General features: G+C 39.3%; 1 protein-coding gene across 3 annotated transcripts in view; it reads right to left on the reverse strand.

Moving 5' to 3' along the window:
• Window positions 1-3,185: 3,185 nt before the first annotated feature.
• Window positions 3,186-23,510, reverse strand: part of Psme4 (proteasome activator subunit 4) — a 113,032-nt gene continuing 92,707 nt past the window's right edge. For all 3 annotated transcript variants that reach the window (XM_031342036.1, XM_031342035.1, XM_031342037.1), the window contains 5 exons: window positions 16,704-16,859; window positions 10,533-10,695; window positions 8,051-8,184; window positions 5,440-5,578; window positions 3,186-3,859 (listed from right to left, as the gene is read on the reverse strand). In XM_031342036.1, coding sequence (XP_031197896.1) covers window positions 5,444-5,578; window positions 8,051-8,184; window positions 10,533-10,695; window positions 16,704-16,859 — 588 coding nt within the window. In that variant the 3' untranslated portion in view covers window positions 3,186-3,859; window positions 5,440-5,443. The remainder of the gene's footprint in view (window positions 3,860-5,439; window positions 5,579-8,050; window positions 8,185-10,532; window positions 10,696-16,703; window positions 16,860-23,510) is intronic.

Below are 23,510 nucleotides of genomic sequence, written 5' to 3' on the forward strand. Positions count from 1 at the left end.
TTCTAATCTCATCCAATACTTAATAGAGAAGCCTATTCAAATATCTTTTTCTTTTTGGGGGTGGGGGTGGGGGAGGTGGTACTAGAAACCAAAGACTTTGATTCCATCCAGGTGAAATATTTTGTGGCAACATTGCCACTACAGCCCCTTTCCATTTTCTGTTAAGTTTTCCTTTATAAATACAAACTAGTAATGAGTTTCAAAGAAATTAAATTCTCCCATATTTTTTACTAAGAAACATGCTGAAGGGCTTTGTGAAATCAGAGCTATGTTTAGAAAAAAAAATACTCAAGAAAAAAACCCCAACTAATTTACACATAAATCATGTTCTACTTTCCAGACACTTGTTAATATATCAGTTTTAAGATATGTTGTTGGTAAGGGTAACATTGGGCTCTATAAACATTTGAAGAAAAAAGGACTAATTAGCAGTTAGAGCAGAAATTCTGACCCAAATTATATGTCTCTCCAAATAAATTAAATACTGCTTGTATAATTTCCATTTGGACATAAATGATAACAAAATGTTCAGGTTGAACTACTATAGCCATCAGTAGTACATACACCCGAGAGAAACCAACCTCATACTGAAAGAGACAAAAGCTCCACCAATGTATGTGGGGCTATTAATCAATACAAAATACAGCAACAAGGTTAATATACTGGATAAAAACACTGGCATACCAATAACGCAAAAGGCAAAATCTGTAAGAAGTTAATTATGGCTAACAATATGCTAGCACATGAACAGGCAATAAAACCAGCTTTCCAGCACAATCTTATGATACGAAAAATAATAAGCATTTTGGGAAAGTGCACATTAAGGCCAATAAAATGTCCACATTCACTGGGCAAGATAGCAAACAACCAGGATTAGGAGCTCCGGGCTTAAAGAGTATATTCCTTGGATGCTCCAATATAAGAAAAGCTTTCAAGTGTTAATTCCATGGCCTGCCCTCTACTGGAGTTGAACTCAGGGACGCTGCTGTGCTAGGCAAACCCTTGATTGCTGAGCTACCCCATCGCTCCTCAACTCAGTCACATGAACAGTAAAGAAAAGGTCCTTCTAAATATGAATTACAAAGGCTTCAAAATCTATTCAGAAACTGAAGATTAGAGCTTACAAATTTGTTTTCTCCTTTCCTTACTCATCAAAACTCACAGAAACCTACACTTGATGAAGTCCAAACAATGGCTTTCTAATATTGTCTATCTCTCTGCTCCTTACCAGCTTATCTTAACCGACTTGTTGACAAAGCTCTTGCTCCTCTACCTCTATCCTTTTTAACATACTACATATTCTAAGAGCTTTCATACTTGGGATCACTTGTAGAAATTTAATCAAGCAATGATATAACATTTCAAAATTCACAGTATAATCTTCAGGAAATATCAAGCTAATAAGCAACAAACTTGATATTCGGGTTACCCAGGGGACATGCTGGGTACTCAGATTAAGGGGCGCTGCTTTTAGGTGTAAGAGTAGAATCCAGATCTTGTTTTCATCATGGGTTCTCAATCATTGACAAACTGAATCAATAAGGAACTTTTTGAGATTTTAGAATCTTACTCTGTAGTCTTTTGGTTCAGGATCCAGTATGGTTCAGATTGCTGATACGTGCCATCCTATCACTTAAAAAAGATGGTGAAGCCTGAACCCCATCCAGAGAATCTGAAGGAACACACTGACTACCAAGTACTTTATTTATAAGCTCCCACTTAAGAACCACTGTAAAAGCACAGTTGTATGTAGATTAGTTAGAAATAGCTGGCATATTCTTCCCTTGGGAGTTCTTTCTCAATTTTTGCTTACAAAAGCAAGCAAAAAAGAAAGACAGAAAAAGCTGAGGTGGGCAGTACAGTCTTACCACTCAAGCAGTGGCCTTAAGAAGTCAGTTATGTCGGTTTGTGTTACCAAAACTTTTTTTGCCTCCTGAGACAAGGGCTTCTCTGTGTAGCCCTGGCTGTCCTGGAACTCATTCTGTACACTAGGCTGGCCTTGAACTCTAGAGATCCATCTGCTTCTGCCTCCGAGTGCTGGGACTAAAGGTGTGCACCACCATTTGCCTCCTCCTTATTTTGTTTTTAACAGAATTTTGTGTGATGACAGAGAAGTTCCCCTGTACTATTAAATGTAATAATCACTAGTCATGCATGGCTAATAACCACTTAGAGCACGCCTAGTGAGCATAGCTACTGCACTCAACAGAGCAGGATTAGCTAATTCACTCTGGCTAAGTGGGAAGAAAGTGACAGATCTGAACCTAAGAAGGCAGAAAGAACCCACAAAAGTTGCTGCCAACCCAACTGTCTTCTCTTAAGATAAAAGTCAGGGATTAAAAGTAGTCTATTTTATTAGGTTTTTAAAACTAGTTACACAGTTGAATTGACTATCAGTTAGGTACTACTCTGTAGAGGGATTATGCCTGGGTATGCTGACACTTCAATATTGTACCTAGCCCACTGCTGTGTGTGTAGATTGAGACACTCAGCATATAGATACTTTAAGGAAGACTGTAAAGGGTGTGCTGCAAGATGGCATTTATCAACTTGTGAATTACTCCAACTTGAAGATACCTTGTACTCTACAAAGTTGTGATAGGCAAACATTATCACTTAAAAATGCACACTAAAAAGGTACATAAAAATCCAGATATTCTAATAATAAATAAACTTAAAAAAAAACCAAAACACCTGTGTTTCAGCTTTTGTAACATGAGAAGATAAAGAATATAACTTAAAAAACACACACCAAAAAAAACAAAACAAAACAAAACAAAACAAAAAAAAACCCAAACCAAACCAAACTAAACCAAAAACCAAAAACCATTCTGTAGGCACAAAAGCCACAAGTAAAGAGCTGTGTGTGGATCTTTCTAACCAGGCGCACAATGGTCTGTGTTAAGGGTTGCATCTGTACAAAGTCTTGTTAGTGTTATCTCTACAGTTTATTATACAATCTTTTACATCTACATAACATACTATACAAGTCAAATATCAAGACTTATTAATGATTCTGTAGGCAGGCATACAGGCAGGGGGAAATAGGAGGGAAAGACAGTGAGAAGGGGGTAGGGACAGGGAGAAGGAGAGGGATCAAAAACTGAAATCTTCCACTCATATGAAGTGTAATGTATTTCAAGGTGTGATGTGAGGACTATAGGGTAAAAAACAATCAGCCAGGGTGTTTATTGATGTTCTCTTTTATTTTTAAAATCACACAGTGTATACACATACAAATCAGTCTAAAATTTATTCACCAAACCCCCAGTTTTTCAGCAATTGGTTCTTACTCAGCACCAAAAACTCCAGTCTGTGGAGACACAGACAGACTTCTGCAGTGTGGTTGAGCACGTCAGGTCCTAGGTTAACTCTGAGACTTGCCTCCTTTGATCCTTTTCTCTTCGTGGCTCTCTAGACATAAGGCTGTCAAGACTTCAGATTCATGACCAATGGCTACTACCACTAAACTCAACAGCCTTTGGGGAAGAACTCAAAATAATGTGAGATGACTGAAATGAGAGAACCTACATGACTAATGAGCACTCTTCATTCCAGGGACGTTGTTTGGTCATAATGCCATGATCGTACTAGGCTACTTCTAGCCTGAGACTTTGTGACTTTGTCACATATCTCAAAAGAAAAAGTGATCAGTATTTTGGAAACACTTCAGGACAAGTTAGGAAATCAAATGGCAGCTGAGAACCTGTGGACACAGACTAATGAGGCCAAACACAGAAGCCACCAAAAGAATGAAAGCTCAACAGAAGCCGAGTTGTGAAACTTGTAGAGTCACCACAGATGATACCTGAGGATCTGGAATTTTTGATGAAATGAGCCCAGAATGAGGACTAGTCATCTGCAAATAAGAAAATTAAAATAAAAAATTATATTAGGTTAACAAGACACTCAGTTCTCAAATCCCACCAAATAGATTTTATTTATCCTCCTTACCTTTGTCTATACAAAGACTTTATGACCCTCTCTTTTTATAGAAAGGTAATAAACACTTAGTAATTTAGATGTGTTGTGCATGGTAGGGAATGCCTTTAATACTAGCACTTGAGAAAGGGGAAGGGTGGAGGCAGGAAGAGCTCTGAGCATTTGAGGCCACCTGCTCAACATAGTGACTTCTAGGATACCCAGCGCTACAGATTTTCTACCTGAAAATTAATAAAACAAAAAACGAATACACAAATGAACAAAAGAATCCAGATGATGAGACAGAGAGATGGCTTAGAAGTTAAGAGCATATGCATCTGTTCCCAGCACCCACATGGAGGCTTACAACTATCTGTAACTCAGTTCCCTCTTCTGGCCTCCACAGGCATGGCATGCTCATGTGCACATACATACATACAAGTCAAATATTCATACACATTTAAAAAATTCCAGATTAAGTGTTCTCATGATTATAGAAACCAGAGTTCCTAGTACAACCCCAAATGTGCCACTAAGGAAGCAAATTGGCCTATGATTTTGTCTTAGTCAGGGTTTCTATTCCTGCACAAACATCATGACCAAGAAGCAAGTTGGGGAGGAAAGAGTTTATTCAGATTACTTCCATATTGTTGTTTATCACCAAAGGAAGTCAGGACTAGAACTCAAGCAGGTCAGGAAGCAGGAGCTGATGCAGAGGCCATGGAGAGATGTTCCTTACTGGCTTGCTTCTCCTGGCTTGCTCAGTCTGTTCTCTTATAGAATCCAAGACTTCCAGCCCAGGGATGGCACCACTCCCAAGGGGCCCTACCTCCTTGATCACTAATTGAGAAAATGCCCCACAGCTGGATCTCATGGAGGCACTTCCCCAACTGAAGCTCCTTTCTCTGTGATAACTCCAGCCTATGTCAAGTTGGCACACAAAACCAGCCAGTACAGATTTCTTTTCTTTCACATGAGTATCCCAGGCTACTAATGCAAGTTACTTATTTTCTAACTGTCCCAATGTAGTCACATAAATTGCCTGCCTAACAATGGAAACAAAATCATGAGAAATTCTATAGGAGTTATTTCCACTGACCACAGAAAAAGCCATATTTACAATCAACCCAACAAATCCTCTGAGGGTACAGGCACAGGCTAACATGTTTGTTTACATCAACACTGGAAATTGAACTAGGGTCTCACTTTTGCTAAATTTGGGCTCTTCCTCTAAACTATATACCCCCTACCTCAAAAGTCATGTTTAAAAACATTCAAGTGTGTTGACACATAGCTGTAATCCTAGTATTCTTGAGGCTAAGGTAGGGGAATCATCCCAAACGCACGGCTAGCCTGGTCTACACAGCTATCCCTGTCTCCAAAAGTCAAAACAAAGCTCTCTCCTCTTTATCTAAGCAGTTACATCTAAAAGGTCAGCAAACCTTAAAAATCTTGTAGATATTATTCCCTTGGCCACTGGTGGGATGACATATGCTGGGAAAGTCCCACGTAACTCACCCCTCTATGCATAATAGCATGGCGACACAAGGAGGTCAGTGAGGACAAGCAGCTGGTCATCAGTGAACTGCTGCTTGTGTTCTTGCCAGTTGTCATGGTGTGTCCTTCGGAAATTGGATAAGGTCTTCTTTACAGTCATCTGTAATCAACCCACAGACATTTTAACCCTAACACCCCGAGCTACATGTGGGCATCTTCAGTTACACTAGGATCCACCTAGACCTCAGCTTTCACAATGTCAGACAACCAAGGAAATTTCTGTCACTAAGCCTCTAATATTCTATAGAGTTACTAGCTTCACTTCAGGACAAACAACTGGAATATACGGTCACATTGCTGGACCAGTTCAGTATGTACTTCCACACATCTACTAAGATAACCTGTTTTGCTTAGGAGCATGGGTGCTTACTACTAGATAATACAATCATTATTTCTAATTTAATATTAGCTTTTAGTGAGATGAGAGACTTTCCAAATACAAAATGCCAGAATAATAATAGTAGCAAGAAACCTAATTTTCTAGCTAATGCTGTCAGTACTGTTTACGCTGGGTTTGAAAGAATAAAAGCTACAGAATTTTATTTTGTTGTACATAGGAGAAATGTCTCTAGTTTTAATAATTACTGAGTAAACTTGACCATATCAGAGGTGGTAGCTTTTTAAAAAACAATATATATATATACATATATTTTTTTTTTTTTTAATTTAAGTTTTTTGAGACAGGGTTTCTCCGTATTGTCCTAGCTGTCTTTGAACTCTAGAGACCCATTTGCCTCTGCCTCCTTCCTGAGTGCTGGGATTAAAAGTACACAGGAAAGTATTTATCAAATGATACAAGTAAACTATTAGGGAAGAATTATATGCTTTGGAACGTGCCACGCCCACTCGTCTACACCAATCACGTCTACAGTATGGGGGGTGGGGGGTGGGGTAAAAAGCCTGATCAAGGACAAGAGGCATTATGGCCCCAAAAGGGAGCTTGTGCCTCCTGGGTATTCAGAGAGTCGCTGGTATCTCCTAACTTAGACCTGTTCCAGATTAGTCTTTCCAATCGTCAACACGCCCTCGTATTTAGGCATAAAGGTACCCCAAGAAATGATTCGTAAATGGCTAAGATTGGGCATTGTTTCCTGGCCAGAACAACGTTTCCAACCTATCCTAGTTTAATCCCAAGCTGTCAAGGAATCTGCCTTGCCAGAGCTAGCAACAGAGGTCAAGCACATTCCTTAGGGCAGTTAGAAGTGTTTTACGTACTAGAGAGTAAAGGCTTCCCTCACTCAAGGACATTAGCTAGAAGTGTTAGGTTGGAACCTCCTAGTCATTGCCACCAGCAGAACCAAAAAATTAGCATAGGAATACCAAATTAGCCCCAGCAGGGAGGGGCACCATTGCTCTTCCACCCGGTTTCACAACTAGATGCACGATCTTGGTCAGTAAGATCACTGACCTTGAAGGGTCCCCTGCCTATGTGACTCTTGTCATCTGCCCTGCTTGCTGTATGCTACTTAAGCCTGCTTTTCACTTTGTACAAGAGGATTCGCAGAGGGACTAGCACAAGGACTCGCACTTGGGACTCAGACTTGGGGACTCACTCTCTGACTAGAACCAGAACTTAGATGGATTAAGACTTAGACTCGTGCAGTCCACAGTCCCCCGGGCCCAGAGCACTTGGGTCTGGAGGATGCAGCACCAGTCCAGAGGAGATAGCTGCTGCTTTAGACCCAGTGTGTTTTAGATGGCCTCAGATGTACCTTAACTGCTGAGCTGCTGGTTTATCATTTATCTTTTGCAATAACTGTAAAAGTCTGATGCCATTTTTAAGAAATACATTCAGATCCTGTACTTCATGTGTTTTCTCTGTCATCATTTCTTCGCCTACCCCTTGTCAACCTGACTAGGACCCCGTTTCTCCTGTGGGTTAAGGGAGGCCCAGATCGGCTGGCCTGCGGCAGGAATGTACATTATTTTGGTAAATTGCCATACGTTGTTTGAGTTCACTAAGAAGCTGGACATGGAATTGTCCACAAGCATGTAAATGTTGTGTCCCTCTCAGGTCCCTTGTCTGGGAATGGTTTATTTAACCTCTTTAACTCTATGGCAGGAAGGAGAGAATGGCAAATCAGCTCAAGAGTAAATCCATGTCTGAGGACACCTGGAAGGAAAATGATTTCCAGCAGAGGCTGCTACTGTTTGTCCAATGATGATGTAAAAGCACCTGAAGAGGGGAAATTGAGAAGTAGCCATGGAAAGTTCAGCTCAACTGTGAACTCTAGCTACTTGCCCAGTAACATTATGCTGTTATAAGCACCTGATCCCTAGCTGCTATTGGTTTTTACTTGGAAGCCTCACCAGAGGGCATACTCTACTCTGCCAGAGATTCATTCTCCTTATTGAGAACTCCAGCTGGCTGCCTTAAAGGAGCTTCACCAGTGGGTTTCTGCTAGATGAGCTTGGCCTCCAGTTTGATGGTATTTTGTTGTCTGTCTATCTGATATATGCCTACTACTTGCTATTTATCCTTTTACTTTGGCTTGTTGTGTACTTAAACTCACTCATACAAAACTGAAGATATGGCTATTATAGATCATTCTCAGGATCATACAGAACATACCTCAATAGGCTGAGGATCATTCAAATGTGCACTGAGATTCATAAGGAGCTGGGGCATCCAGGTAGGAACATCATAAGGGCTAGAAAGAACACATGCACCAAGTCCAAGCACACCAGCATGACGTTTGACCAACTCTGCAACAAAAATAGCAACATATCATTTACAGTGAAATAAATTTTCATTCATGCTAGATATACTTTCAGTGTTCATATTTCCCCATTTAATATAAATTGACAAGTGTGTACATACTAGCATGATTTCTGGGGCTAAACCAGAAACTATGCAAATTCTGAAGACATTCTATAGTTGTCTCTTGGTGACTGTATAATTGTTTCTAGCCAGGAACGAGTCACTGTTAAAACCAATAGATACAATTTTCTTGATCAGCTCATTCATATTCTAAGTGCAGTTCCTGATCTTGAAACAATTTAACAGATTCAGTAATATTTTCTCTATGCGACTGTCCCCTTACAAAATGCATGACACATCATCATGCATGACAAATGCATTCTTGAGACAGAACTGCAACACATGTCTACCTTACAGAGTCGTTTCTTTCCTCAGCAGAGTAAGTCCAAGTGTTGTCAAATGCCCACATTCCCTGTTTCCTTTCTTGCTCTGCCCCTCATCCTTTCCAGTGGTGCTGGGATTGGTCAAACATAGGACCTCACATGAGCTAAGCAACATCCTTACTATATCTGCTACATGTAAGCCTCAGTTTCCATCTCCTTTTTGATAGTAATTGAGATTGAACCCACGACGTGATGCATACAAGCCAAAACCTTATTATACTGCGCCACATTTCTAGCTTCTCTCAGAGTTTCTTAAATAAGGCATGATGTACATTCTCTCTCTCTTTCCTTCCTTCTTTTCTTTCTTTATTATATAAGTAAACTGTAGCTATCTTCAGACACACCAGAAGAGGGCATCAGATCTTATTATAGATGGTTGTGAGCCACCATGTGGCTGCTGGGATTTGAACTCAGAACCTCTGGAAGAGCAGTCAGTGTTCTTAACCACTAAGCAGTTAAGAGCCATCTCTCCAGCTCATGATGTACATTCTTTTGTAAATATATTCTAGGTGTGTCCATGAACAGAAGGAGAAGGTATGAAAATGAGATTTTGGAGTACTAAAAACTATAAATAATGCCATTTGGTATAATAAAGACTTAAAACATTTATTATCAAAGAAAACTAGAATGTTGCTGGAGTTTGATATTAATTGGTAGTAATATTTAATATATAAATACTACTTTCTATTAAGTAATTATGATATAAGTATGGCTCTAAAGTATAATAACTTCATATTCTAGGCACTTTGCATTCAACAAACGATATTTACTAATTTTTCTACATCATTTTTATTTCTCTGGGGTTATAGTTAGATGTTCATCTGCTGACCCACTTAAATTTCTCTTTAAACATAACAAGGTAGTCAAGACTTTTCAGCATCTGATTTATGCTCAACTACTTTAGAAGTTTCTACAATGACTTTTCATGGTTTTATCAACTGACCAGTAAATAAAGTCTATACTGGATTCAAATTTTAGACAATGGATCACACATATACTGGTGGTTCCTAGTGGTATCACAGGCATTTTTCTGAATTGACAGTACATAGATGTGTACACAAAAAAGAAATTTACTTGGTAATATATTTCTTTGGAGTGATCTCCCTCAAAGAGCCACACATGACTATTCAATATTCCCTTCTCTAGACAGAGGCAAAAGAACCTCTGGTTCCCTAAAACCTTTTCTTTTTTTGTGTGTGCACATACTTACGTTGCATACATATGTGTGCACATGAGTATAGAAGCAGAAGTCAATCTCAGATGTTGTTCCTCAGGAGGCTTTCATAGTTTTTGAATATACATTCAATTTTAGTATTTTTATTTCATGTTTATGTGTATATGTATGTGCACATGCATGCAAGTATCCAGAGAGGGCAGAAAGGAGTGTTGAATTCTTTGGCGCTAGCTCCAGATGTGGATGTCAGAGACCATAGTATAGCACGCTTAACCACCGAGACATCTCTACAGCCCTGTCTATCTCCACTGCCTCAGTGGAGCAATTATGGGCCATCACACTTGGCTTTTAATGTAGATGCTGATAGTCAAATTCACGGCCTAAGGTTTGTAGGGCAATCACTTTACTAAATAGGCTATATATACTCCCAGCCTATCCCCATATTTTATTAAAAAATTAATTTAGTATCTGTTTGTGTTTGTGTGTGTGTGTATATTTGAGTTTATGTGTGCATATCTGCGCATGTACACACATGAGTCCATGGTATGCAACTGGAGGTCAGAGGAAACTGGTAGGGTAGGTCTTGCCTTTCATCACAGATCCAAAATCAAACTCAAGTCCCAAGCATAACAGTGGGTGTCTTTAGCATCTAGCAAAGACCTGAGCACAAACAAGTACTTCAAATATTTAAGCAAGCTGCTTATTTCTTCAGAGGAATGGGGATTTTTAACATTACCTGCAGAAGGAATGGTATCTCCCACAGAACCAGGGTCTCGTTTTCTTTTCTTGGGTAGTTTTGTTTTGCAAAGTTGCTCAAAATGAATCTGCATAGCACTGTCCATAGTAAGGAAGTTACACTGTAACAGACCACTTAAGGTGGTAGCAGCCATTTCTCGAACCTGGAGGGATAATCATTTCTATTAGAATTGAGATCCTAAGTCTGAGGTGATAAAGGATCTCAGAGAGGTATGGAAGGCTGAGTGGCGACCTTCCCTAGAAATGTATGTAAAATTTACGTTTTCTTTCTTTTTCATGACAAATATATCACCAAATTTCCCAGGTATCTGTGGCCTCAAAATAGATAAAAGCTATGTAAGGAGTATAGAAGTATAACTACTATAAAGATAATAAAATTTCTCCACAAATTAATACATACACAAATTTATAAAATAATTAATAATAAACACATAAATAATTTTAAAAATGTTGAAAATATAAACAAAACCACCAACATTTCACTCTGTATTCTTTGAGAGGTTTCTTGTACTATCATTTGGTTGCCCTGTTTTCTATAAATATATTGTGGTCCTGAGACTGAAATTAGGGCTTCTTATAAGCTAAGCAAGTACTCTACCCCTGAGCCTTCCTTTTATCTTTGCATTTTGAAATAAGGTCTCACTAAATTGCCCAAGCTGGCCTTGTAGTACTAGAGATTAAATCCAGGATCCTGCATAGACTATATTAGGCCAGTATTCTACCAGGGTGTTTCATCCCTAAGCCCTTCTGTTTTCTAGGTAGGCAGGGTTTTGTTAAGCTGCCCAGGCTGTTTTAGTGTGAGCTTAGTGTGGTTCAGGCTGTCTAGGAACTTTTAATCCTCTTTCCTTAAGCTTCAGAGTAACTGGGATTGATTACAGGTATGCATCACCATATCGAGACAATTTTTTTTTTTTTTTTTGGTTTTCCCAGACAGGGTTTCTCTGTATAGCCCTGGCTCTCCTGGAACTTACTCTGTAGACCAGGCCGGCCTCGAACTCAGAAATCCTCCTGTCTCTGCCTCCCAAGTGCTAGGATTAAAGGCATGCGCCACCATGGCCTGGCGAGACAAAATATTCTTACTTCATTTAACTTTTGATGAATATCTGACTGGTTTAGGACAACCTAATTTGAAAGACTCAGCAATTCTATGACTATCAACTTGTGTGCAAAGGGTAATGATAATAATATACTATGATACAGAACTGGAATGTGGGCAGTAGTCATACTGGCCAGCAGCAACACATTCTTTGTTTTGTGGATAAAGAGAAGACATTAAAAGTAAGTAAGTATGTCTTGTCATTGGCTTGCATTTCTCTGGTCATTATTTGTAGTTTGTATTGCCTTTACGTGACTATAACTAGTCTAAAAAGGCTTGATGTCACAGCATTGTTTTCTATTAAATTCTTGTAATATTCTTGTAGAGAAATTTGTCTGTTTTGATGTACTCTGAAGGCTTAAAAAGTCATCTCTTCTTTAAGTTCCAATTAATAGCCAAATCCATATTTCAGCTTCTTTAATTTCCTTAACAAGTACAAGATGTGACTTAAATCTATAATATTACATTGTGTTCTAAGAAGCTGCCCATTCACAGGAATATGCGTGCGTGCGTGCGTGCATGCGTGTATCTCCATTGCCTTTATGACCTGCAGATCCTGTACTGTTCTACTCACCGAACTTTATCTTAGGAAAAATAAGGCTGTAAACCCTGCAAAGAACATCAGTCTCTGGCAAGGCAAACAGCATTTTGCTTTCTCCAGCTTTTGACCCCACCATCTCACCTTCCCTGTTTTTTGAGATAAGGTCTTACTATGTAGTCAAGACGGGCCTTTAATTTTAGTTCATGTTCCACCTGGCTAGCTTCCCAAGAGCTAGAATTCCAAATATGTACCACTACACCCATTTCAGTTACATTTTTTAAAGTTTAAAGGAGTTATTTCTCACTTCACCATTCTCCCATCTCAGTGATAAAATGCATCTTCACTACAGATCTTGCCTGCCTTCTACCAGCCATACTTATCTACCCTCCTTTCTCAGTCTGCCAAGTCCACCCCTGACCCCATATAGACCCACTTTTTTGGCTGTTTTTTGTGCCAACTTAACACAAGCTACAGTTATCATAGAGAAAGGAGCTTCAGGTGAGGAAATTGCCTCCATGAGATCCAGCTGTAAGACATTTTCTCAATTAGTGATCAAGAGGGGAGGGCCCCTTGTAAGTGGTACCATCCATCCCTGGGCTGGTAGTCTTAGGTTCTATAAGAAAGCAAGCTGAGCAAGCCAGGGGAAGCAAGCCAGTAAAGAACATCCCTCCATGGCCTCTGCATCAGCTCCTGCTTCCTGACCTGCTTGAGTTACAGTCCCGACTTCCTTTGATGATAAACAGTAATGTGGAAGTAAGCTGAATAAACCCTTTCCTCCCCAACTTGTTTCTTGGTCAGGTTTGTGCAGGAATAGAAACCCTGACTAAGACACCCATCTTGGTAAAAACCATGAAGAACAACAAAAGCTCAGCAGATTGAGCTTTGGGAATGCAACATGGTATTCCTCTTGAATTTGAGTGAGTGAGTGTGTGTATGTGTGTGTGGGGGGGTGGTAGACGTGCACTTATGTTCTCAAAGAACAGAGCAAAACTCTCTCCTGAGGCCTGAAACCAGGCCATTCATACTCATCTAACCATCTGCACAGTAATTGCAGAGTCCAAAGAGGCTAATCCAAGCCAAACTCTTTAACTTTGTATGAGAGATTCGCCCAAAATACTCATCTCTTGTCTCTAGATGAGATTTAAGATACAAAATTAATGCAAATATGAAATCCACACACAAGCTGGACTTTCTGGGGTTTTTGTTTGTTTGCTTTTCCCCTTCATTTGTTTAAGGCAGGGTTTCATACAGCCCAAGACGGCTTGCTGCTACTGCCTATTGCTGGGATTACAGGCATGTCCTACCACACCAACATTACAGGCATGTTTCTTCATTCTTAGTTCAAGACATTTGAACCTAACCAAAATATGACAGTTTAAATAAATGCCATGGACTATTTATTACATGTTCTAAAACTTACTCCGTCACTCTGTGTTTGTGAGTATGAAAGGGGAGTGGGGAAGGTGTGCGATTTGGAGGCTATGGATAAGGTCATGTGTCCTGCTCCATCACTCCTTTGAAACTGTGAATCTCTTACTGAACCTGGGAGTAGGCTGGTGACCATCAAATCCAAGTGAACTTCCTGTCTCTAACTGCCTAGCTTATTATGTGGGTGCCAGGGATCTGAACTCAGGCCTCCATGCTTGCCCAGTAAATGGACTTGTTCCACTGAGTTATGTTCTCAGCTCTAAGTAGTTATGTTTATTTATAAGTTATGGGAGAGAATATAATCATGTTCTGATAAATGTTCTTGAATATAGTAAGTTTAGTTAAAAACAAACCATTTCGGGGCGGTGGTGGCGCATGCCTTTGATTCCAGCACTTGGGAGGCAGAGGCAGGTGGATTTCTGCCTGGTCTACAGAGTGAGTTCCAGGACAGCCAGGCCTACACAGAGAAACCCTGTCTTGAAAAATCAAAAAAGAGGAAAACAAACAAACGAAAAAGCCAAAACCAAAACCAAAAAGCATTTCTATGTGTGGGTATTGCAGTCAGTTCTTTCCTAGATGTGGGTTTCAGGACTAAACTCAGGATGTCAGGCTTGGCAGTAAGTTCCTTTATTTGCTAAGCCAACTCTCAGCCCATGACAGTAATTTTTTTTTTGAGAGAGGGTCTCAATATGTAGCCTTGAATTTACTTTTTTTTTTTTTTGCTTGTTTCTAGAGCAAAGTGGTGGGATTAAAGGCACATACCACCAGGCTCAGCTCTATGATAGCAAATTTTTATCACACAGTATTGTTATAGATTGGATATTACATCTAAAGTCCATGAGGCTTATTCTCCAGCTTGGTGCTACCTGGAAGTGGTACAGCTGAAATGGTTGAACACATGCTGTCAGAGGGGACAGTGGAGAAAGTCTTTTTTCTATCTTTTCTACTTTTTTGGACAGAAGATAGTGGTTTAGCTCCATCACATACTCCTACCCTGATATACTGCTTTACCATATGCCTTCAAGCAACTAGGTCAATCTGTTATAACTGAGCCTCCAAAACTAAATGTGAAATACATAAATCATTTCTCTTGCTGTACTACTAACTTGAGGCATTGTTATAGTGAAAGAAAGCTGATTAATATGCTAAAACTGGGGTTTGGAAATGTTATTTCTGAATTTCCACTTTTCCATTTTTATTCCTTTAGTTTCTAAGAAGTACAGTAAATATAAGTATTTTCACTGAGTTTGTTACTCCCTTGGCCTGGATAATATTGGCTTGCAACACAAGAAAAGCTGGCCAGGCTTATCAGGGAAGAGGAGAAGCCACCATCTCACTTTCCTGTAGATTAATCTGTTTTCAGTACTTAGAAACAGATTCATAAACACACAAAGTTCTCTACTACAAACAAGTTTTAAAGTCCGTAAAGTAATATTTTTAAAAAAGTTTGTGTGTTTTCTTTTCCCAAGGTCAATTATAGTGTTCGGCTGTACCATACTAAAAGTGCCAGATCTCACCTGCCAAGGTCAATTGTATCTTTTTATTTATTTATTGCAGCTTGCTTTTCTTATACTGGGCTAATTGAATTAAAAGATTATCTTTTGGTACAAAATATAACTAAATCCTCTACATTAGTAGAGGGCAGGGTAGTGGTCATACTTTAAGTTTACTGGGTAATAGTATATTCTGTGCTCTTCAGTATGCCTTCATGTACATTTCAACTAGTCCCTTAAAAATCTCCACTCTTACATTCTGGTGTCCTAAGTATGGGAAGATACTCTATAGGCTACCAAAGGAGAAACACCAACTCAGCCAAAAAACCTCTGACCTACAATCTGTCCTACCTGCAGGATATGGTAGGGCAATGGTAGCACAAAACATGTGGGTATAAACAACCAATTTCTGATTTGACTTAAGGCCCACACTATGAGATGGAACCCATATTCAACACTGTTTGGGTGACTAAGAACCAGAGACTAGATAACTCAGAGACCTAGGGTAAAACCAAACACTATTGGTTAAAACAAACAGCAAAATAATTTCTAATGATATTCGGCTGTACTCAATAGATGAGAGCATTACTAAATCATCACCGGAGAAGTCTCTTCCTCCAGCAGATGTATCCTACAGATGGATGGAGAGACCTACACTCAGCCAATACTCAAAGGGGGTGGGGGGAGAGAAAGGGGGGGAAAGGGACCCACACTCAGTCAGTACTCAGAGAGAGGGTGGAGGGGGGCAGGCATTATAACACGTGCAGCTCTAAATGGGATGTCTTCATCAAATCCCTCCCTTCAGAACTCAGAAAATTCCACTGAAGAGGAGGTGGGAAGAGTGTAAGAGTCAGAAGAGATGGAGGACCTCAAGAGAAAAGACCTCTGAATCAACTAAACAAGGCTCATATGAACTCACAGAGACTGAAGCAGCAAGCACAAAGTATACCACCAGGTCCTATGCATTTATGTTATAGCTGTTAGCTTAGGACTTTTATGTAACTCTTGAGTGTGTGAACTGGTGGGCCTCTGATTCCTGTGCCTGCTCTTGGGACTCTTTTTCTTCTGTTGGTTTTCCCTGTCCAGACTTGAAGTGATGGCTTTAGTTTTGTCTTATTATGTTTAGTTGTTATCTCTTAGCAGCCTGTTCTTTCCTAATGGGACAGAGGGAGTGGATCCAGAGGGGAGAAGAAGAGAGGAGGAAGTGGGAAGAGTAGAGGGAAGGGAAGCCATAATCACTTTGAGAAAATAATCTATTCTCAATTAAAAGGTAAAAAAAGAGAAAAAGAGTAATTGCAATTTCCCATTTTATAGACAAAAAGCCCCCAGGTTTACAAGTGATGTGTTAAGCAGCTGTGAGAAGACATGTCAAGAACACATCCAAGAGTTTTTTTATCTGTACTACAGCAAACCATGACTATACACACAGATAGGTATACTAAAATTAAAGAATGTTTAAGTAAAACACATCTCATGAATTGTACTCTGTAATCAAGGCTGGGCTTGAACTTAGGAAAATGCTCCTGCCTCAACCTCATAATCACACATTTTTAAAGGTAACTGAATTTCCATTTGCTCTAACTTAAATTTTACCTCTAACTGTTCATCCTCCAAAAGGCATATAATCAGCCATCTGATGTCTTTAACTGCATCTTCATTGTTTAGGAAAATAAAGAGGTTATAAAATACCATGGTCTGGAGGTAGGTCAGCACTGTATATCTTGCATGCCAAGAACTGCTTCTTGCTGTCTGTGAATGAGAAATGAGTATATATAATGATAGAACTGACAAGAAAATGAAGATGACAATGACATTACATACAAGCAATACAATATTTGAACTTGACTCTACTGTCACAGGTATAGCTGAAATAAGCTTTATCTTCTCTTTCCTTCTAAACAACAAGAAACATGGTCAAGTTCCCCAGGTACCAGAATGCCTCAATGTTCTGTAGTGGGAAAGAAAGCTATGGGGAAAAGTCAAAATGTTCTCTTGGGAGAGAAGTAGTCATAATTAAGACAACTGAATCCTCCAAGTATCATACATTATTTTACTTTCCATAACAGTAGGTAAGGCATGAAAAACAAAAAGAATATGAATTATTAATGTCAGGTATGGAATCTATCCCATGGAGTGGAATTTAAGTAAACAATGGTTAGTTAATCCCATCACATCTGTGCCACTATGGCATCAGTTAATCTTACAGGCAGGTGCCTGTTATGTGTCTCAGGGTTTGTAGTGGATGGTATAGACGATTACTTTCCTCCTCTGGTAGAATGCAGAGTACATTTGAAGTACAATGAACACTAGTCAGTAGGGTTGAAGCTTCTAGTTAAAAAACAGATCTGTTTCTCCATGTTTGCTGACAGAAGTGGGGTCTTCAGCAAGAGTCCCTTCCCATCAGATTGTGGAGATGGGCCAATAGCTTTGGCAATAGCCTATCATGATTTAGGGGGAGGTGTCTATAAATCCTTTTGGCCAACAACTTAGTCGTAACCCATTCCTGGCACTGCACGTTTTAACTGGTTGTACATCTAGCTGGGGGATTGTCTCCTTCATCATATATGGTGACTCCATTTAAGTACATACATATGTGCAAATATTTTAGAACGCTTCTACAAATGATAGGTTTTCATATAGCTTTTCAAAAGGCCTTCAGTTGTCTCTTCCCATAGTCCCTTTTTTAACTGACCCCCACATCCCATTCCCAATTTAATCCTCCTAGTCTAGCTTTCCCTTTATCTCTTTATAGTACTACATCCTATTTGCTCTTCCTTGCCTAGTCCCTTACCAAGAAACAGGCAAGACAGGCATAGGCCCTAAGGGAAAACCTACTATTATTCTGTTAAAGGAACAGGAATAAAACGAATCCTAATGATACAGCTATATGCATGGATCAGTGCATTGCTCAATCCTCATCAGAGAAGCTTCTTGCAGTGGATCATAGACCCACAACTGGACAATGTGCAGAAAGTGAGAGACTTTGGATCACTGAGACCTAAATGAGATTTTTTTCTTAAATCAAACTCCTGTCCCCAAGGCTCAGGGATTTATACAGAAGAGGTGGAAAGATTTTAAGAGAGATGGTAGGTGGTTCCAAGGAAATAAAATCTTCCAGACACAATAAAACTGATGCACATATGAATTCAGAAAGAATGTTGTGACAGCATGAACAGGATGTGCAGATGTTCAAACTAGATGAAGTCCGAAGATGGAAAGGGGGAAGTGGACACAGACTCACCCCTAACCAAGATGCCGTCGATAGTTGATGCCTACAGGAAAAAAGAAAACCAGTTTTCCCTCCTAGAGTGTCAGGAGTAATTGGCCAACACAAAATGGAGTCCTTTGTTGGGGGGATAGGTTTTTGTTTCAATTTTAGTTTAGTATGTCTTGAGTTTGTTACAATTTTTGGTTTTTGTTTTGTGGGAGGGAGGGATGTTAAATTGGTTAGAGAAGATATGGGAGGAGTTGGGGAAAGAAATGAAAAAGAAAATAACAAAGTATCTACAATAAATGGTTAGCACAGAGCCTGTTCATTGTATTTGGAAACACATACATAGTCAAAAAAAAAAAAAACCCAAAAAGAGGTCATGATGAAGAGAGCAAGGAGGGTTGTCAAGTCTGCTGGGATAAAAGGGAAGAGAAAAATAGTGTAATTATAACTTCAAAAATGAAAAATATTTTTAAAATGCTAGTTAGCTTTAGTATTTATTTAACATGGGGTGGAATAAAAAAATTTTTAAGGGAAGAGACAATATTCTTTTTAATACAATAGCATTCTAAGCAGTGAGGATCTATAAGACTTTCATGACAACTGGAGCTACATTTATTGCTTTACTGCCTGTCATGGAATATATAAGGTATGTAAGAAATATTTGAAGAGTGGGAAAGAGAAAGGAAAGGAGGGAGAAAAAGAGAAGACAGCAAAATGAATAGGAAGGACATAAGGACAGGAAGCAGAAAAATGAAGGATTAAAGGGATTCCTTGAGATCAGGTGAAAGGAAACTGAGAAGATTAAATGAATTTCCAGAAGTCATACAAGTGAGTAAAATACAAGTTAATAATGCTTTGAATTCAGGTCTGTCTGTCTCCAAACCCAAGGTCTGCAGAGTCAGCTGAAGAGCAAATAGGTACAAAAGGAGATGCCAACACAGTTTGTACACACAGACAATTATTGCCTGGCTACTGATAGCCCTTACAGAAGGAACTCTCTGCCCTCCTCCCAACGGGGAAGAAATTCTTCTTCTCCATCTAATTGCTAAAGGAAAACTGGTAGGTTTCATATTGATTCTCTAGTCACTGTAACTGCTTGTTTGTCTTTCACTTGGGAACAAGGTAGAAATAAGAAGCTATGGTCAGTCATCATAGTTTTCCAACAAATTCTATTCAACAGTTAAATAAAAATAGAATGACTAAATTCCATGCCCCTAAAATATCATTTTCAATTGTTAGGAAATATTTTTCAGTGAAAACTTAAAGAACAGCCCTACTTTTTCTATAGTGTACATGACTGGCTCTGCTGTGTTACTGTACTGCAATGCAGTCTGACTCACTAAAAGTGTCTGTCACAGACAAGGAAGGAAAATAGCAAAAGAGAAATACAGCTTCTTTCTTCATCAACACTTAGTATTAATACATTTTAACACTTATTATCTCTTGAACTTGCCCAAATTCAAAGAAGTTTGTTGAATATTTGATCATACTCTGAACCCTGATATTGTGTTGTTTACTGGAAAAACCTGTTTCTAGTTGCATACACCTTTAATCCATCTGGCTAGAATACAGACACATCCTTAGCATACACTTTTAATTGTAGAAGGAAGCTTTTTAGTATGAAGTCTACTTGATCATGATGAATGATTGTTTTTATGTGTTCTTGGATTCGATTTTCAAGTATTTTATTGAGTATTTTTGCATCGATATTCTTAAGGGAAACTTGTCTGAAGTTCTCTTTCTTTGTTGGGTCTATATGTGGTTTAGGTTCTGTTTCTATTTTGTGGAATAGTTTGAAGAGTATTGGTATTAGGTCTTCTTTGAAGGTCTTATAGAATTCTGCACTAAACCCATCTGGTCCTGGGCTTTGTTTGGTTGGGAGACTACTAATGACTCCTCCTATTTCTTTAGAGTTATGGGGCTGTTGGGATGGTTCAATATACAGAGATCCATCAACGTAATCCACTATATAAACAAACTCAAACAAAGAAACCACATGGTCATTTCATTAGATGCTGAGAAAGCATTTGACAAAATTCAACACCCCTTCATGATAAAAGTCTTGGAAAGATCAGGAATTCAAGGCCCATACCTAAATATAGTAAAAGCAGTATACAGTAAACCAGTAGATAACATCAAACTAAATGGAAAGAAACTTGAAGCAATCTCACTAAAATCAGGGACTAGACAAGGCTGCCCACTCTCTCCCTACCTGTTCAATATGAGTACTTGAAGTCCTAGCCAGAGCAATTAGACAACAAAAAGAGGTCAAAGGGATATAAATTGGAAAGGAAGAAGTCAAAATATCACTATTTGCAGATGATACGACAGTATACTTAAGAGACCCAAAAAATTCCACCAGAGAACTAAACCTGATAAATAACTTCAGCAAAGTGGCTGGATACAAAATTAACTCAAATCAGTGGCCTTCCTCTACTCAAAGGATAAACCGGCTAAGAAAGAAATTAGGGAAACAACATCTTTCACAATAGTCACAAATAATATAAAATATCTTGGTGTAACTCTAACTAAGCAAATGAAAGATCTATATGACAAGAACTTCAAGTCTCTGAAGAAAGAAACTGAAGAATACTCAGAAGATGGAAAAAGATCTCCCATGCTCATGGATTGGTAGGATTAATATAGTAAAAATGGCCATCTTGCCAAAAGCAATCTACAGATTCAATGCAATCCCCATCAAAATTCCAAATCAATTCTTCCTAGAGTTAGAAAGATCAATTTGCAAATTCATCTGGAATAACAAAAACCCAGGATAGCAAAAACTATTCACAACAATAAAAGAACTTCTGGGGGAATCACCATCCCTGACTTCAAGTTGTATTACAATAATGATAAACTCTGCATGGTATTGGTACAGTGAAAGACAGGTAGATCAATGGAATAGAACTGAAGACCTAGAAATGAACCCACACAACTATGGTCACTTGATCTTTGACAAAGGAGCTAAAACCATCCGGTCAAAAAAAAAGACAGCATTTTCTACAAATGGTGCTGGTTCAACTGGGGGTTAATATGTAGAAGACTGCAAATCGATCCTTTCTTATCTCTTTGTACAAAGCTCAAGTCCAAATGGATCAAGGACCTTCACATAAAATCAGATACACTGCTGGGCGGTGGTGGCGCACGCCTTTAATCCCAGCACTTGGGAGGCAGAGGCAAGTGGATTTCTGAGTTCGAGGGCAGCCTGGTCTACAGAGTGAGTTCCAGGACTGCCAGGACTATACAGAGAAACCCTGTCTCAAAAAAACAAAACAAAACAAAACAAAACCAAAAAACCCAGATACACTGAAACTAATAGAAAAGAAAGTGGGGAAGAGCCTAGAGAACATGGGCACGGGGGAACATTTCCTGAACAGAACAGCAATGGCTTGCTTGTGCTGTAAGATCAAGAATCGACCAATAGGACCTCATAAAATTGCAAACTTCTGTAAGGCAAAGACACTGTCAATAGGATAAAATGGCAACCAACAGAGTGGGAAAAGATCTTTACCAACCCTATATCTGAGAGAGGGCTAATATCCAATATATATAAAGAACTCAAGAAGTTAGACTCCAGAGAATCAAATAACCCTATTTAAAAATGGGGTACAGAGCTAAACAAAGAATTCTCAACTGAGGAACACCGAATGGCTGAGAAGCACCTGAAGAAATGTTTAACATCCTTAATCATCAGGGAAATGCAATTCAAAACAACCCTGAGATTCCACCTCACACCAGTCAGAGTAGCTAAGATCAAAAACTCAGGTGACAGCAGATGCTGGTGAGAATGTGGAGAAAGAGGAACACTCATCCATTACTGGTGGTATTACAAGCTGGTATAAACACCCTGGAAATCAGCTTGGCTGTTCCTCAGAAACCTGGACATAGTGCTACCAGAAAACCCAGCTTTACCACTCCTGGGCATATATCCAGAAGATGCTTCAACATGTAATAAGGACACATGCTCCACTACGTTCCTAGCAGCCTTATTTATAATAGCCAGAAGCTGGAGAGAACCCAGATGTCCCTCAACAGAGGAATGAATACAGAAAATGTGGTACATTTACACATGTAATACTCAGGTATTCAAAATGATGAATTCATGAAGTTCTTAGGCAAATGGATGGAACTAGAAAATATCATCCTGAGTGACATAACCCAGTCACAAAAGAACACACATGATATGCACTCACTGATAAGTGGATATTAGTCCATAAGCTCGGAATACCCAAGATACAATTCACAGACCACATGAAGCTCAAGAAGAAGGAAGACCAAAGTGTGGCTACTTCCATCCTTCTTAGAAGGGTTAAAATACCCATGGTAGGAAATACAGAGACAAAGTTTGAGGCAGAAACTGAAGGAAAGGCCATCCAGTGACTGTCCCACCTAGGAATCCATCTCATATACAGTTACCCAACCCAGACACTATTGTGGATGCCAACAAGTGCTTACTGACAGGAGCCTGATATAGCTGACTCCTGAGAGGCTCTGCCAGTGCCTGACAAATACAGAAGTGGATGCTCACAGCCATCCATTGAACTAAGCACAAAGTTCCCAATGAAGGAGCTAGAGAAAGAACCCAAGGAGCTGAAAGGGTTTACAGCCCCACAGGAGGAATAACAATATGAACTAACTAGTACCCTCAGAACTCCCAGGGTCTAAACCACCAACCAAAGAGTACACATGGAGGGACTTATGGCTCCAGCCGAATATGTAGCAGAGGATGGCTTTTTGGGATGTCAGTGAGAGGAGAGGCCCTTGGTCTTGTAAAGACTTGATGGCCCAGTGTAAGGGAATGCCAGGACAGGGAAGTGGGAATGGGTGGGTTAGTGAGCAGGAAGATGGGGGATTGTATAGGGGGTTTTCGGAGGGGATAACATTTGTAATGTAAATAAAGAAAACTTTAAAATGGATAAAAGGAAGCTTTTTTTTTTTTTGGTAAATGATGTTTAAGTGGCAGACAAAGTGACAAGTCAGAAAAAGACTTGATAGAATAGGATATGCCCAACTCTAGGGAGAAGAGAGGAAAGAGAACTGACGAAAGAGGAGCACAAAGAGGTAGCTTTACTGAGACAGTTTGTATAGAGAGAGGTTGCAAAGAGCGAACAAGGTAGACACATATGAAGACAGAATGAGACAGAAAATGAGAAGGAGTCAGAAGATTAGAACAGATTGCCCAACTT

The sequence above is a fragment of the Mastomys coucha genome, unplaced genomic scaffold (assembly GCF_008632895.1).
Source record: "Mastomys coucha isolate ucsf_1 unplaced genomic scaffold, UCSF_Mcou_1 pScaffold22, whole genome shotgun sequence".
Classification (NCBI taxonomy): Eukaryota; Metazoa; Chordata; class Mammalia; order Rodentia; family Muridae; genus Mastomys; species Mastomys coucha.